Source organism: Anastrepha obliqua, chromosome 1 (genome assembly GCF_027943255.1).
Source record: "Anastrepha obliqua isolate idAnaObli1 chromosome 1, idAnaObli1_1.0, whole genome shotgun sequence".
In the NCBI taxonomy this organism is placed as follows: Eukaryota; Metazoa; Arthropoda; class Insecta; order Diptera; family Tephritidae; genus Anastrepha; species Anastrepha obliqua.
Window position 1 is genome coordinate 161,042,457 of NC_072892.1, and position 17,907 is coordinate 161,060,363.

Below are 17,907 nucleotides of genomic sequence, written 5' to 3' on the forward strand. Positions count from 1 at the left end.
TTGCTTTGGTCCAAAGTAACTTCTCCGTATGACACAGTCAACATTTAATTTCATTTTTCACACAAAATTTGATACAGGTTCTTTGATCCATCTTTTTGAATAGGTAAAAATCGAAGACGAGCCGAAACACGTGCAAACAAAACAGCTGTCAACAAATAACTGAACATTCAAAATGGCCGAACTCGTCGGCATGAGTGAGAGACATGAGTACCACCATATCACCACAAAAAATCAAAATTCGAATATACGTAACCTGCGAAAATTCAAAATTCGCGATACTTTTTGAACACACCTCGTATACATACATATTGTATAAATATGCACAAGAGATATTTTTTGTATGGGATACACTTTTTTTAAATGTTTGTTTAAAAAGTACCGTTGAACTTAGACAAAATTGCCTTTTTAGCATTAATACTTTCGCTTAAAACATACCGTTATTTCATTTTTATAAAATTGTTTAATAACTTTTAGTGATTAATTTCTTAAATTAGTTTTTTCTCAGTAAATAAAAATGCATGACCGCAATATAACAGACGTATAAGTGAGGTTAAGTTACTGATATCTAGCAAATTGAATTAAAAAAAAAATACTGTCGACTCCCGTCGATTCATTAATATGTATGTTTGTATTTATATTTATATTTGTTGTTGAATTTAGTAACTAATTCATGTGAGCAAAAAACGTGATTGACGTTAACTGAAATGCTAGAGAACCTCTTGCGGGTGATATTTAGCGGGGAGCTAATTCGTGAATAAATACTTAAATGTATGGAAAAATATTATACTTGCATTCCTAATGTGTATTTAAGACAGTGATTCTTCAGAATGTATAGAAAAAAGAGTATTCACTGGTTCACGATTGAGATATCGCCAAAATAAAAATTTATACAGGGTGTTCAAAAAGAGTGCATAATATTTTAGAAGGAAGGAATGGAACAGAAGTATGTAATAAAAGAAGCAAAAAGGTCTCAATAAACATGGGTCCGTAAACTAACGGTTTTGGAGTAGTGGCAAGTTATTATTTTTTTTAGCGCTTTTATTATTTTCACGTTTTTTTTATTGATTTTTGTTACTGTTTTACTTCGATATTTGCATCGTAGTTGGCTGGTATTTTTTGAAATTATTTGCGTTGAAATCGAAGAAAAACGTGTTGATATCTGACAATCTTCACATCTTTTTTGACAAAGGACCCTCACAATTACTTCTTCTGAAATAATCCTAATTAGTGACCAGCACCGTTTTAGTACCACTGTCTCGTGTGATGATGTTTCCTTTTTTTTTTTTTTTTTTTTTTTGTGTTTTTATGTCAGACCCATTTTGCGAGGTCCAAGTATAAGAGAAAATCCTTTATCTCGCTGTCAGTATACAATAACATTATTGAAGAAAAGTACCGATGGCACGAAAGAATCGGGGAAAAGCATTCGATACTTACTCATATCGGACAAAGTTTACAATTCATACACAAAACCCTCTTTGCTATTTTATAAAGTGTGGCCCCCTGGCGGGCTACTCTTTGAGACATCGATGTTCTCAAAAATCATGCACGAGAAATATATAGGTATGCATATATTTGGTGCTTATAACCTGTTTGGGTGTTTGGCGGAGCCCATCCTCCTATTTGCGTCTTGAGTTTATTCCACAAATGGAGGGACCTACAGTTTTAAGCCGCATTTGAAAGGTAAATGGTTTTTTGCGAGGAGCTTTTTCACACCGGAAATACACAAACTGTTTCTATAATTTGGTGTTTCATGCTCAGAGATTTGAACCTACGCACTTCCGAACGTTAGTCATGCACCTACCCATTCGGCTACGGCGGCCGCCAAAAATCATAAATCATTGCAATTTACTCATCCGACTCAGAACTTCAACCTTAAGATATTCTGTAATCTCTTGGACTCTCTTTTGGATAAGCAACGAGACGCCTGAAGTGAATATCTTTGAAACTAGGAGCCAAAGATGAAGCTATAGTAATAGTCCTATGGAACTCTAAATGACTGAATTGCGACAGTCGGTTGGACATGACAAGTAACAGCAGTTTTGCCCATATGCAGCCTCTCTCAGCCTGCCAAGCTCCCTTGTGGGTTAGAGTAACCGGTTTGCTAACCGTGGCTTTGATGGCTGCAGAAGGGAGTGGCAGAACGGGCCCCGGGCCGAACAAGTTGGCCTCAGAGCCCATTCTGGCTAAAGAGTCAGTGATCTCGTTACCCGCGATACCCACGTGTCCTGGGACCCATGTCTACCGACATAGTTCAGCCTGGATTTACACGACTCGATTACCCTTGAAGTGGTTGGGGGGCTGTCTTAGGCCATGAGCGTAGATTGGCTGCCGCTGCAGACACATATAGATCTGCCTCTCCATCTGTTTTCCAGAACAAATTTCATTGCTTCTTGAACGGCATACACCTCCGTTTGAAACACAGATACATGCATTCTAAGAGCAAAGTGCTGTTTTGTCCCGCTGGATTTCACGTAGACCCCAGAGCCGGAGCCATGCTCGGTCCTGGAGCCATCCGTGAAAATGCGAAAACTGTGTTTGCCGGGCTCATTTTCTGAGTTAAACCACAGTTGAGCCTCTGGCAGCACCACACTGTATTTCTTGTCAAGCACGACACTCGATGGCATGCAGTCAAGGGGCATGGCAATGATCGTTGAATCGAAGTCCATTCCTACTCTGTTGTCCAATGCCGGACAAGGGCAGGGTGCGTCCTCCAAACCCAGTTTCCTCATTCAACTTAAGATAGAGCTGGGCTTGGCTGAGTGTAAGTGTCTTTCTTCTGGATGCAATTGGCTGAGATCTCTCAACCTTCTACGCGCTATAGTGCCGCATTCAATGAGAAGGTGTATTGCAGTCCTCGGAGATTGGTCACAGACATGACAAGAGTCACTGGACCATGTCCCAATTCTGTGCTGATCATCTGCACAATCTGCACTGGTCCGTGAATATGCCCGGAGCATGAGTTTCCTAAAGCTCTTGGCGTGCCCTCATATTTGGTGCCATCTAACTCCTTAGCCCTTAACTCCTAAGCTTTTTCTTAATGATGTGGTGTCCCATAGCAGGGAAGAGCTCCAGTCCTATTGGTAACGAGGACCCAACATCTCTAGCCAATGCGTCCGGCACTTCGTTGCCAAATCGCGCGCCTTAACAACATTTCGCTATGCCATGTGCATAGCTCAGTCGGTATATCATCGACTTGTCATTTTCAAGCCTCATTTTTGCTGTTCTCATCAAGTAGCGGTATGTGAACATACTTACCAAATACGCGTATTGGTATGGGCTTTTCAGTTTTCAGTTTTGTTAGTGGTGCCGCCATTCCGCAGTGTTGAGAAGTGTTCACTTCATATCACAAGCCTACGCGGTACGCCACTTAGGTTAGGTTAGCTTAAATGGCTGGCGTAGCTTGGGGCCCACTTGGACAAATATTCAAAATTCGTCCGTTGCGATGCCATACAGGGAAAATGAGAGGCGCAGGGAGGGAAGAAGGAGCCTTGGGATTAGGAGATGATGACCTTGCACTTAGGACGACGCCGACGGTGGCCGATTTACGTTCGTAATTAGGCGCATCAAGCTACGGACGAACTTCACCAAATTTGTGATATTTAATCACGCTATATCCATCTAGTGCGCAAGCCATCTCATCAGTCCAGCAGTTTCTCTCTATGCCGCTGTGACCGGGAGCCCAAATAAGCCTGATATCGAAGTATTCCGATGCAATCGAGAGAGAAGCCAGATATTTCCCAAACAATCTCGAACGCGCAAACAACGAGCCCAAGGCCCTAATTACCGCTTGGCTATCGCTAACTCTTCCTTACTTCCTTAACGGTTACTTCCTTAACGGTAATTACCGAACTAAGCAACCAATCCACTGCTCCTTTAATTGTGACTACCTCCGTTTGGAAAACACTACAGTGGGGAGAACTCCTTACAGTGATGGGGAACTCCTTACAGAATACTCCCCCACCAGCCCTTACGCCCAACTTCGAGCCATCGGTGAACATGTTTGCCATGCCTTACCCCCAAATGTTACACCCCGCCCACTCATCCCTTGAGGGAATATGAGTGGAAAAAGGTCCGCTCGGACCTAGCGTGGATGTAAAATGATCCAGCAGGGAAAGAAACTCAACATTTTTAAGAATGCTAGAGTGTCCGTAGCTTACGGCCCGAACACCTTGCGGCGCGTGAAGCGGTAGTTTCTCCATCAATATCCACGGGTGCCACATTCAGGACTTATCAGATCTCCAAATTTGTTATTTCAGAAAACAGCTCGATTCTGCAGTTTAATTGCTGCCTCAGCAACTCGATGCCAGTTGACTTGCAAATTATTTTAATAAATTTAAGTTAAAAACGTTTTTTGATCAACCCCTGTACTATGACTGTCATGGGAATCTTAGCAAAATGCATGATGTAATTTAAAGTAAGTTTTCATAATCCACCAACTCTTTGTGACTTCTTGAAAAATAGATTAAAATGAGCGGACAAGCGCATACGGGCGTGTGTGTGTGTGTGCGTGTAAGTAGATTTAACAATGAATTTGTTTGATTTACGAGGAAATTAATATTCGTCCGTTCAACTGAAAAACAACGTGATTGTGTGTGTGTGTGCGTGTGGATGAAGATGTACGTATGCACGTATGTGTTTTTGCATACATTCGTGAAAAAAGTGCCCATTTGTCGTAATCAGTAAGCGGCTTTTTACAGCAGCTCATGTGTATGTATGAGTTTATGTATCATCGAGTATGCTTGTAGAAAATTAAGCATGCATGTATGTAGTTGGGTAATTAATCGAGCGGTTAAGTAGTTATGTGCGTAAATATGTTTCTGCGCTTAGTTCCCGGCGGCAGAGTGCACGTCGATTAACAGAAATACCGCTTCCTATAGTAATCAATGTCTATTATTCGTTTTGTTTTTTTGTAAATATGTATTATTAGTATTTATTAGTATTTATTCGCAAATACTAGCTTTGTTTACATGCTTTTCTTCTATAGGTCAAGAGCGCTGCCTATTGAAAACATTTGAAAGTGCATTGAATTCGTGCGATTTTCGTTTGATTTTTTTGTTTTTGTTTTTGTTTTCGTTGTTTTTTCGTTTTGCTTTTATTGTTTTGTTTCATTTGTTAGCTCAATTGCTTTTACTCGTTTATTTTACTTTACTCAGGCTGAACGTGAACTTCAAATTAGTATTAAAAATTTAATATATCGGGTGTTTTTTAAGAGCTTGAGCACTTAAAATGTTAAAGCAAAACATAATGAATTTTTTTATTATAATCTAGTTACTTTTTTTATATAATAAAACATCTGACATATAATATGTCCGCCGCGGCTACGAGTCACTTGGCTCACTCGATCAGTCCAATTTTTGACTACTTTTTACAATAATTCTGGCCGTATGGCGTCAATGGTGGCTTGAATGTTGCAATAAATCGCCATCTCGTTGGACTCGAAATGTTATCGATGTTCAGTTGATTAATTTTTGGAAACAAAAGTTCAGTCAGCATGGCTCGATTCCACTTACAATTCATCGTAACGGCAGCTCCTTTCTCATTTCGAAAGAAATAAAGGCCGATGATGCTACCAACATATACAAGGTGAAGTTCAGAATAAACAAGACTGGCGTCATAGACATTTTTCTGAAGGCGTCATCTTTTCAATGAGTTAGTGCGATGGAAGTTACATCCTTAGCTGACTTCCAGTGAAAGATTGGTGACATTCGGTTCAGAGGAAGCGAACTTATTGCGTCTAAAATGGCAGTATGTTTGTGTCATCGATACAAAAATGAGTTTCGAACAAAGAGCTAATATAAAATTTTGTTTTAAAATCGGTAAAACGTTTACCAAAGCATTTAAAATGATGAAAAAAGTGTAAGATTATGTCCATCTCGTCCAGAGTTCATAAGTGGTTTACACGTTTCAGAGATGGTTGTGAGGACATAAATGAGGATGAGCATACGGGCCGCCCAAAATCAGTAATCACCGAAAGCTCCATCGAAATTGTTCTTAAATTTATCAAAAATGAACAGAAATCATCGCTGAAATTCATGGAATCGGAGTTGAATATCTCCAAAACATCGATTATCGATTACATTTTAACTGATCATTTGGGCTTACGAAAGGTCTGTGCACGTTTCATTCCGCACAAGTTAACTGAGGACCAAAAATTGCTCAGAATTAAACCTTCGAAAGACCTCATTAAAGAGGCGATAAAATCCAAGAACTTCCTTTAAAACATTGTAATGGGTGATGAAACGTGGTGTTTTCAATATTTCAATAAAAATTAAGCGTCAAAGTGCTGAATGGAATGCTCTAGACGAGCGATTACCCAAAAAATCGCGTTTGGAGAAGTCAAAAATCAAGTCGATGCTCATTTTATGATTTCAAGGGAATTGTCCACCAGCAGTTTGCGCCAACGGGCCCAACCATCAATGCAATTTTCTATCTTGGCATTTTGAAGCGAAAAATCTTTTAAATCATAAAAAACAGTGTATCGAGGGGACTATTTTGAATAAATAAACTCGAAGTTATCAGAACAAAGCTCCTTTCGTTTCTATTTTAGCTCAGTCTTGTTTATTTTGGACTTCATATTGTAAACCGCACGTAAACTGAACGAAGTGCTCAGTGAACTTCGCGAACAGATTGATTTTTTCTCATTAAATTTACACAACTTGGAAGCGTTGTTCTAACGTTAAACGATTCATGACGATTAGCCAAACTTTTCTGAACATACCTAAATGTGAACACAGCTGTGAGGCCATAGTTATCGATATCGATAGGTGTCATAGATAAAGAGTGATCAATTTAGAGGTATCGGATTTAAATTGACATAAAACTACAAAAATTCAAATTAATTGGGCAATCTTTATAATATTTGTGTAGAACCATTCTTGACATATTTTTTTACAAAATAGTCCTTTTCAAATATCGGCCGCAACTGTGTCCTAATTCGGTCATTTGTAAACTTAAATTTTGAATGACTCGTCGGAGGCCTGCGGTCGATATTTCGTGAATAACTTTAGTAACGTTAGCTTCTAATGCCTCAATCGAAGCTGGTTTATCTACAAACCATTTAAACTTTACACACCGCCACAAATAAAAGTCCAAAGGTGTAATATCACACGATCTTGGGTGGCCAGTCCACTGGTCCGAGACGAGTGATAAAGTGCTCACCGAAACGACAGCGCAGTAAATCCATTGTTTCATGGGTTGTATGGCAAATCAAATATTTTAGATTAACGAAACCAACGCAAGACAAGCCTTGTCGAGTTCCTATGCTCCCGAGAGGAGTGAAGAAGAAAAAAAGGTAAGTACGGAACCAAAGGTTGTGATGATCACGGGCTTCAATATGCGGCATTTAAAAGTCGTTTATACCGGCGTAACAGCGTTCTCCATTCACTGTTAGATTGGCGCCAGCCTCGTCTTTGAAGAAATGTAGGCCGATGATTCCTATAGGAAGTAGGCTGCACTAAGCTGTTGTTTTCACTGGATATAATGACTGTTCTTGAATGGCTTCGGACTGCTCTTCACCCCAAATATGGCAAAGTTGCTTATCGGCGTAGTCCTTAAGCCAAAAATAAGCCTTATCGCTGAACAAAATTTGGGTCCCAAAATGTGGATCTTCAGCGAGTCTTTCAAGAGTCCAATGTCTGAAATTATGACCCTTTGGAAGATCGGCCGGCTTCAAGTCTTAGGAATAGCTGTATTTTATATGCTTTCAAATCAAGATCTTTGCGTAAAACCACTCAAATAATGTCATAAGATATTCCAAGTTGTTGAGATCGGCGCCGAATCGATTCTTCCGGGTCTACAGCAAAACTGTCTTGTACAGCAGCAATATTTTCTTCACTTTAGGATGCACGTAGTCTAATCGGTCGCGTATCATCCAATAATGTAAAATTATTCTCAATTTTGACGATGGTTTGCCGAATAGTGCGTTCGGTAGGACGGTTATGTCCATCAGAAATTGGCCTTAGCGCGCAATGAACACTTCTCATATAGCGCACTGTGGGCCAGAAGACCAAAAAATTTGGCCAAAAGTCATTGAAAGATTTTTCAAAATGCAATATAGTATCATCATATGGATAAGTGAAAGTAGTTATTTTGTAAATGTTATAAGTTTTAATGAAATATTTAAGCTTGTATAATAAGTTAATATAAGTGTAAGGCTTAAATGATCACCATATAGCTATTGTTCTAAACTGTCACTGTTTTACTGAAATGTAGTATTTGTCATTAATTATATTGCATTTTCTCATTAGTTGCAATCATGTAGTATGTGAAAATAGTCAATAGCTGAAAAAATAAATCTGATGTTAGAAATATTGAGAATAATTGTGAAAAATTTTGTTTTTTTTTACTACTTGTTAATACGCCGATTGAGCCTTGCGCAAAACTCCAGAAGCTATTAACAATTTCTTTACATTAACGTCTTCAGTAGTTCATGTGTAACAAGCTAAAGGTGCGGTTTGCGGCGGTTTTTCATTTTCTTTAAAAAAAAATAAAGTTTTACTGATCTATGCGTGAGTTGACTGTATATCAATCATTTGCCAATAGGGTGTAAAAAGTTAACCAAGTATTAAGAGTCACACAATTTTAACTTATTTAATTCATAATGACTTCATTGAAGAAAAAAGAGGTTCTTCAAATTATGTTAGGTGATAATGACATGAATATAACCGTTGATTCAATTTTAACTAAAATTGGTATCAATAAATAAGATGTAGGTTGTAAAGGATTGGAACGCTTGAAAAATGCTTTAAATATTTAGTTTAAAGTCAAAAAGAAATGCAAAATATCAGCATTGCAGTAGGAAAATAGCTGTCTTTGAGTCACAAAATTCAGAGTGGTTAGATTCTGAATTTACTATTCCTGACTTAGACCTCACAGCTAAAATAAGTAAGACTGAAATACTTAAAAGAGGTCGTCCATCGCTCGATTTTGCAGAAAAATCTACTAGATCGAAAAGACGAGAAGTGTCTAAAATCAGTGAAGAACATGATAATGATCGTCAGAAACTATTAATGGCTACTAGTCATGCGGCACGAGTTTCAGGGGAAGCAGATTTGCCATCGGTACTTAACGAACTTTCAAAAAGCGAGGAACAGGCTAAGAAAATTAGAAAAATAATGACAACACCTTTTCCTACAATAGAAAAGAAAAGCCCAGAAGTGGCTTTAGCATTTCTTTTCGATAATTCTATGTCTAAACAAGTCTATCAGAATATGCGATTAGCGACCAAATCTAGTTTGGCAGACATTTGGCCTGCGTATAATGCGATTAGAGAAGCCAAAGAAAAGTTAAGACCGTCGAAAGAGTCAATTAAAATTTCTGAAACGTTAGCTGAAGTATCACTTCAAGAACTTTTAAACCACACGGTGAATAGAATAATAGAACTACAAAGAGAAGTTTTACACTGTCTTATTCAAAAAAATAAAATTACTGAGCTCAAAACTGTTCTGATGTGTTCTTGGGGATTTGATGGGAGTTGTAGGCATTCGCCTTACAAACAAGGTTATGATAGTGTCAATGAGAAACAGACTCCTACAGATGAAAATCTGTTCGTTACTACACTTATCCCCTTAAGGTTATCAAGTGAAGTGGATGTAATTTTGTGGAATAATGTTACATCTCAATCTCCAAGATTTTGTCGCCCTATTCAAATTCGATACGCAAAGGAATCAACAGAAGTAATTCTTGCCCAAAAGACGGCCATCGAAGAACAAATTCTGAAATTACAAGCCTTTGAAATGTTGATTGAAGGCTGTCGTCTTAAAGTACAATATACATTATTAATGACTTTAATTGGCCGTAAGGTATTAAATACGATCACCAACACGCCATCAATGAAAACTTGTGCTATCTGTCATGCTGTTCCTAAACAATTTAACGATCTATCTAATATAAAGAGTGTGAAATTTATGTCTCATGAGGAGTCACTGTTACATGGAATCAGCCCTTTGCATGCCTGGATAAGAATTTTCGAATTTTGCTTACATGTTTCTTATAAATTGGTTATCAAAAGATGGGATGCCTGAGGCGCTAAGAATAAAGAACAGGTAGCATTAAGAAAACAAGATGCAATCAATTCTGTGGGGAAAAATGGGACTCAGAGTGGATAAACCAAAGCCTGGAGGAAGTGGTACCAGCAATGATGGAAACACAGCTCGCAGGGCATTTAAAGATAGTAAACTTTTGTCTGATTGCCTTGGTCTTAATCACGAATTGCTTCAACGTTTTAAGGTAATTTTAATTAGCCTCTCTTGTCATCTTCCTCTCAATTCAAGTCGATTTGAAGAATTTTGCACCTCTACTGCAAAACTGTATGTCTCCCTCTATTCGTGGTACCCTATGTCTCAAACGGTTCACAAAATTCTTATTCATAGCGGAGAAATAATAAAAAACAGCATCTTACCGGTAGGTATGCTCGGAGAAGACGCATCTGAAGCGAGAAATAAGGACTACAAAAAATTTAGACTCCAGCATAGTAGAAAGCATAGTAGGATGGCAAATTTGGAAAACTTGTTTTGTAGAGTTATGGACACCTCTGATCCCCTTTTATCGAGTTTACGTTGAAAAGAACGCCTTTAACAAAAAGTTCAATTATCTCTTCCTAAAGAAGTGCAACTTTTATTGAAAGCGGTTGAAGTAGATTCTAATCAATCAGGAAGTACCAATTACGTACTGGTAAGTGAAGAACTAGACGAATATGAAATTGAGGAAATTGATTTTACAGAAAAAATCTTATATTTAGATGACATAGAATTATCCGAGGAAAAAGACTCACAATCTGATGTAAATGACGATATTTGACCTCGTAGAGCAATCAATTAGTATTTACCTATTTTTAAAAAAATTTATAAAAAAAATAAAAACCAATAAAATAATATTTAAAAACTTAAAAAAAATTTAAAACAACAAAAAATTAAAAAAAAAGAAGGAGTCTGAAGTCGCACTGTAACCTCCTCGTGGTAGATTCCGGAAACTACAACTTTTTATGTAGGCTAACTGCAGGCGTGTCTCTTTATCTGACATATTGGATCCACCATTTTCAATTGTTTAAATCTAATTGCAGATTTGTCAACAGCGATACAAAAAAGCCCGAGTAACAAGTTTCAAATTAATCAGATAAAATTTAATAAAAAGGCAGCAGATTCGTAATCAGCGCCCCCAAAAGCCCCTGAATACTAAGTTTGGTAAAAAATAATTAATTTTAAAAAATGTATGTCCGCCATATTGGATCCGCCATTTTGAATTGTTGAAATCTGACTTCATATTCGTAATTAGAGACCATCAAAACCCCTAAATACCAAATTTGGTGAAAAAAATTTAATTTTTAAAATTTCATGTTCGCCATATTGGATCCGCCATTTTGAATTGTTGAAATCTGGCTTCATATTCGTAATCAGAGACCATCAAAACCCCTAAATACCAAATTTGGTGAAAAAAATCTAATTTTTTTAATTTCATGTCCGCCATATTGGATCCGCCATTTTGAATTGTTGAAATCTGACTTCATATTCGTAATCAGAGACCCCTAAACCTGTACATAGCGGTATTAAAAGTTATAAATTGTTGGTGTTTTGGGAATTATGAATTTTGGCCACTTATAAGGGTCTCCTGGCCCACTGTGGAGCGTCGATTTTTGTAATAGAATTGTACGATTTGTAAAAGTTGTTGAGGCGTAAGTCTTGCCAGGATGAACTGTCAATAAATACTGAAGAAAATTATGTATTTAGTGCGGCGGTAATCACGCGTGATTTGTCAAAGAAACCTTATTGGAAAAAGTACCTTCAATCTGTTTACCTTTCATATGTGCTCTGGCGCCAATAGCATATATGTATATCTAGATGCCTAGTTACCAAAACTTTCGGTTATTATCAGAATATTCAGCCCCACACTTGATGTACGCTGGAAAGCTGAGAGCCTTGATGGCTATGCTTCTGTTGTTAAATCCGCTTGAAGTATATTTGTATTCTTGCCTAGCGCTTCAGAGTATCTTTTACTCCGTCCGCAGACACCTGCTCTTGCCTCTTTCTCGGTGAGAGATCCGTCCGTGTGCCATGTCATCATGTTCTGGTTTATCTTCTTGGTTTTAGACAACTCTTCTTAAGTCTTTTATTGTTCAGTTCGGTCTTGAAGCGTTTGATAAAACTGAGCATCGATAGCTCCACGACTCATAGTATCGAAATCTCAGCGGTTAGCTTAACAAAAATATCAAACTTCCTGTGGTTTTGATGAACACCTAAGCTAGCTTTGGTTGTTTTTAAGACAACCGGCCTTGCTTGGGATTGGATATGAATGTGAAAAACTTTGAGAGTTCTACAAGGACATCCATTGATACCATGGGATATGGCTTCTGTTTACTTCATTTCCTACTGTTTGCTTCGTCGTACTAAGTTACTTGCTCAGAAAATTCCTTGTCTATAATTTAAAGTCACGTCGAATTTGGTTATAACATTCTAGAAATTGGTTATCTAGTGTATTTCTGCCATGAAAAAGCTCCTCATAAAACATATATTCCGTTCGGAGTCGGAGCAACATCAACACGGATTTGTGGAACAACATCAAGACGCACACCATAAATAGGAGGAGGAGCTCGGCCTAACAGAAATGTGCCTGCCAATTATTTATTTAATTTTTTTTAATATTATATATAAATAGACAGAGAGACAAACGAAGTTTTTAAATATGCCCTTAAGATATGCCGTCACACTCCCTACATCAACCACAACAACTGTTTTGCTAATATCTTTAATGAGCAGTAGTGAAAGCTTTAGAGTTATATTAAATTTTGATGAACATAAATATGCACTTACATATACAACACACCGCCAACATGCGCGCCGAATCATCTGGTGGCTGGCACTCCGGAAAGAATGGCTTCATCACATAAACACTGAAGGTGAGCGCCACAATAGCCTGAGAACAGGGACGCACAATCATGCACTCGATCCAGAGACGTATGAAGGCCATGAAAGGACCAAATGTCTCCATGATGTAGGCGTAATCTGCTCCGGACTTGGTGATCATTGTGCCCAATTCGGCGTAACAGTAGGCACCGACCTGTTGAGAAGAAAGGAAAAAGAGTAGAAGTTGTTGAGATTTAACTATGTGCATATGTATGTATGTTTGTATAAGTATATATAGAAATCTAAAAGGGGAATACTTGCTTGTGGTTTTCGACTCCAAATCAACTTTTGAATTTTATAGGCTTTTTTCTCTAAGGAAATTTTTTTCTGAAAAATAAAGTTGCAGGGGACGTCTATCGTTCGTTTACTCAATCAGTCGCTTCAAGACGCCAACATCGAATTGTCCGGCGTCATTGGCATTTCAATGATGCATGATGCCGTCGATTTAAAAAACAAAGATCAAAAATGTCTCCAGCCGCATGTTGGCCGCACTCCACCTTCTTCCTTACTGCAGACTTTGTTTATGGGTCTCGGCGTCATATACAAATATTTAGGTCTTATCTTCCAATGTATGGAAGCAACCAACCATCGTCATACCGCCCTCTATGCATGCTAGACACGCTTGGAAAAATCTTAGAGCGGATTATTAACAAACGATTACCAGAGTATTTAGAAACACCCAGACGACCTTCCAAAAATTAGTATGGCTTCAGAAAAGCAAGATATACAGTGAATACTATCCAAGCGGTCGTAAGTATTGCGCGTAAAGCCAGGAGCGGCAGGAGCTGGAGATCCCGATCTAAAGAGTATTATGCCGTTATAACACTGGGTGTTAAAAATGCATTCAATGCGGCAAACTTGATGCAGATAATGAGTGGTCTAATCTGTGCAAGTTATTTCAGCAGCATGGTACTGTTTTACGATACGGACATTGGGGTGGAGTCATACATTGTAACTGGAGTGGTCCCACAAAGATCGGTGCTGGGCCCGATGCTGTGGAACGCTTGATCTGCCAGAAGGAATAACGCTTGTAGGATACGCACTGTTAACAGTGGCGAAATATCTATATACGCTACAGGCATTGTGTAAAGATATTATCTCAAGAGTGCAACGATGGTTGAGAAAAGCAAAGCTCGAGTTGGCGGAACATAAAACTGAGTTGGTCCTTCTGAGTATACGACGGATGTGTGAAGAATATACTATTACGGTTAGTGACCATAATGTCACGTCTCAGCCGTACATAAAATTATTGGGAGTGCTCTTCGCGTATGCCATTCAAGCAGCATCTACAGTCAGTAAGAATAAATGATGCGTTGTGGAAGCTCATGTCCAACATCGGCGGTCCTCGATCAAGCATACAGTAAGCTCTGTGATCCTGTAGCCAGTGCCGATGTGGGCTCCTACGAAGAAAATCTGTCTTAAAGATGTACAAGCAACATACAGAATCTGTGCCTTAAGAGTGGCTACTGCATATCGAACTGGACTTTCAAAGTTATTCCTAAGGCTGTGACGTGAATAAACAGAAAACTCGGTAAACATACAACACAGCTTCTTACTGGCCGTAGATGTTTCAAAGAATATACCTGCACAGGTTTAAAATTGCAGTGAAGTTTCGTACCACGGCTTCGGCCACAGGCTTTTGATGCTTCCCCTACTCTACAAAAAAACAAAAAAAAAATCTCATCTTTAGTAGGATAGGTTAGGTAAGATGATTGCCCATGAGCGGTCCTACTTGGAGGACTACTTACTGTAGTAACTACTCGACTCATTCTATTTTTGCCATTGTGTTTAATTTCATAGGCTTCACTAAAATTGGACTCACAAAACGTTGCTTATAAGGCGAGCAGCTCATTTTCATGGCACCACTAACCAATGAAAGGCGCCCTCTTTCTAGACTTCTAAAAATGATATAGTGTGCCAGTTTCCAAGTCATAACTAAATTCTCGGAACTTAATTGCCACTCCTCATATTCCAGTTAAAGAGAAATGTTTTTGCCAAAACAAGAAAAAAGTCAAAACTGGTTAAGTTTAGGTTGGGTTGTAGCGGTTGCCACCATGGGATATACTCAGGCTAATAGTCTTTTGTAATGGCGCATGGGGAACTTGTCTTTATCTTCCTTAATACCATTGTGAACTGGTCGGAAACTTTAGAAGATAAAAAAAACTAGGAAAACTGGTTTATTATACACCAAAATGCTTAGAATGAGAAGAGGAGTTGATTCAGTTATATCTGTCCGTCCATCTATCCGTGCACACGATAACTGGATAACATGTGATATCTATCTCATCCATACTCGGTAAACGTGTTGTTTCCCATCTCATCGAGATCCGAAATAAGAGCAGGGTGCCTGCTATATTTGGGGCCATGCATATGCGTGGCTATAACTTCCCGAAACCATTCTTTTTCCTCTTTTTCAGATAAGACATGGACGATTTCAACTTAACTCAATAAAAGCAGAGACATGAAGTTATCGTCGCTATACTCGTATGTGCAAACTCCTCCGATTTAGAAATCTCTTTCTTAAGTGCGCCCATTAATCTGTCCAGTGAATGGGATGCATCAGCCGGCGATGTAGAATCTGTTACAAAACTCAAAAAGCACGAGGAATATTCTGGCACTGTCCGATCTGCAAAATTATTCAAAAAGTGCAAGCGATCATTGACGAGGACCATTCAAAATTAATGAAGACTCTTGCGAGGGAGCTTAATGTTTCTGAGATTCTTATCCGTCGAGATGTTCATGAAGATCTCCGGTATAAATCTTATGTTAGGCGCAGAAGACTTATGTCGGAGCAGACACGAGAACAGTTATTCGATCAAAACGCCTTCTAAACAAATCAAAAGACTCTAGAGTGCCTGAAAGGTTATGGGACGAAAAAATTTTGACCAAGAGTAAAAGATCAACCGCAAAAATGATCGGAATGACAGATGGCTATATTTCAATCCCTCCGATAAGAGTCACCCCACATTATTTCTGTTAAAACTACATTTCAGTACGTCCCTCTGATGTTACGAGCTGTAACTCTCTTTATCCATGAGTTAGGTAGGTACGTGAAATGGTTAAAGTGCCAATCTGGCACTCCTCAATCAGCACTAAAGCGCCGTTTTGATACCATTATGAGACCTCCGACAGGTTGATATCTACAGCCAGCCAGATCTGTTGATATAATGGAAAAGATTGATGTGATTTAGGTTGATGCACCGCCCCAGAAAGGAGCACTCAGTTTCCTTAATCATTTAGCTGCCAAACCCGGACATTTACAGAGAAAGTGATTTACAGTCTCCTTGTCTGAAAGGTCTCCACAGCTCCTGCAATGGGGGTTAAATGGTAACCCTAGCTTTTCCGCGTGTGTGCCGATCGTCCAGTGACCGGTAAACACAGCTACGAGTTTGGAGATTGAATGGCGAGGAGTCCAAAGGACTTTCTGAGTCCTTCGTATATCGTATTGGGGCCAAAGGGTTTTCGAAATAGCACATGAAGAAATGGAGTTCCATCTTTTCTGCGATGTCCTGAGAAATAATTTGTGCAGTTCACCTTTAACAACTATCAGAGGGATGTCGATGACCGGGTAGGAGGTCTCTGAGGCCAATACAGTCCCCTTCCTAGCAAGCCCATCAGCAATTTCATTTCCCCTATGTTCCTATGTCCTGGCACCCAGATCAGAGAAATGTTACCTGCACACCCAAGATATTTGATTTCCCTCTTACAGGAGTTTACTAGTTTTGTTCTCCACCATGGCGTCGTCAGAGCCTTCATCGCGGCTTGACTATCGGGGAAAATGTTAATATCTATCTCCTTCAGTGAAGACAGAGGTACAAGCTTCACTGCATGTTTTTCCCTCGATCCAATCCTGCCTATTTGGAAAGATTGCCCTAGCACGATCCTCAAACTCCAGTTTGCGGATAGAGAGATCTGTTCAAAGTTCGGAGAAATGGGGTGTTAGCTGTCCTAAAATGCTACCATGCTCCTTGAGAGATTGTCTCCAGAGGCCAACCTCCTTTAACCTGATTGCACTGCGATGGAAATAACGTAAAAGTCGTTGGGAAGTAAGTGCAAAACGGCATTCAGGGCAGCACCGGGGTAAGTTTTACATGCTCCGGTGTTGCCATTGCATGCAGTCCTTTGCACCCTCCCCAGTTTAGTGATATTATAGCCCTTACGAAGAGCTTCCCACCAAACCAGGCATCCATACGTTAAAATTGGCAAACCCACTGCGTTGTATATCCACAGCACGACCTGTGGCGTGAGTCCCCATTTTTTACCGAACATAGATTTGCAGGAGTAGAAGGCTATGCTTACCTTCTTTACCCGATTTTCAATGTCGAGCTTCCAATGGAGTTTGGAGTCAAGTATCTCTCCAAGATGCCTAACTTCCGATGAAAGTGGGAGATCGCGGTTGTTTAATTTGGGAAGTCGAAAGGGTGGAGGTTTATATTTCCTGGTAAATAGCACCAGCTCCGTTTTATCAGAGTTGATTCGAAGGCCGCAGGTGGCAGCCCAGCGTCTGAGTACTACTGTGGACAAAAAGTAAGGTGAGTCAAACTTTGCGGGATTAAAATTTCGCTCTAGTTATTTTTTTTCATGAGTTGGCAGCACTGTTAATAACATCTGGGCCAACTTTCATGTGAATGTCATTATCAGTAATATATTTACGCTTGTGTTTACCAAACGACCAAGAGTGCATTATTCGATTTTTACAATGTCTGATTTGATTGAGCAGAGAAGTGCCATCAAATTTTGTTTGCGGAATGAAATTTCGGCTGCGGAAACGTTTAGCATGTTGCAGAAGGCATTTGGTGATTCGACCATGTCGCAGAAAAATGTTTATAAGTGGTACAAAGACTTCAAAGAGGGTCGAGAACGTGTTGATGACTTGGAGCGCTCCGGACGACCATCGACGTCAACAGATGACCAACACGTCAATAAAGTGAAGGAGTTGGTGCTCAAAAATCGTCGGTTGACTGTTAAAGACCTTACTGATATGATCGGAATATCAGAAGGATCTGTGAAA

The 17,907-nt window shown here is 39.2% G+C and overlaps 1 protein-coding gene across 3 annotated transcripts in view; it reads right to left on the reverse strand.

Moving 5' to 3' along the window:
• The window catches only part of LOC129239246 (Y+L amino acid transporter 2), a 118,329-nt gene that overhangs the window by 20,405 nt on the left and 80,017 nt on the right, over nt 1-17,907 (reverse strand). For all 3 annotated transcript variants that reach the window (XM_054874623.1, XM_054874611.1, XM_054874619.1), the window contains exon 3: nt 12,804-13,050. In XM_054874623.1, the coding sequence (XP_054730598.1) occupies nt 12,804-13,050 (247 nt within the window). The remainder of the gene's footprint in view (nt 1-12,803; nt 13,051-17,907) is intronic.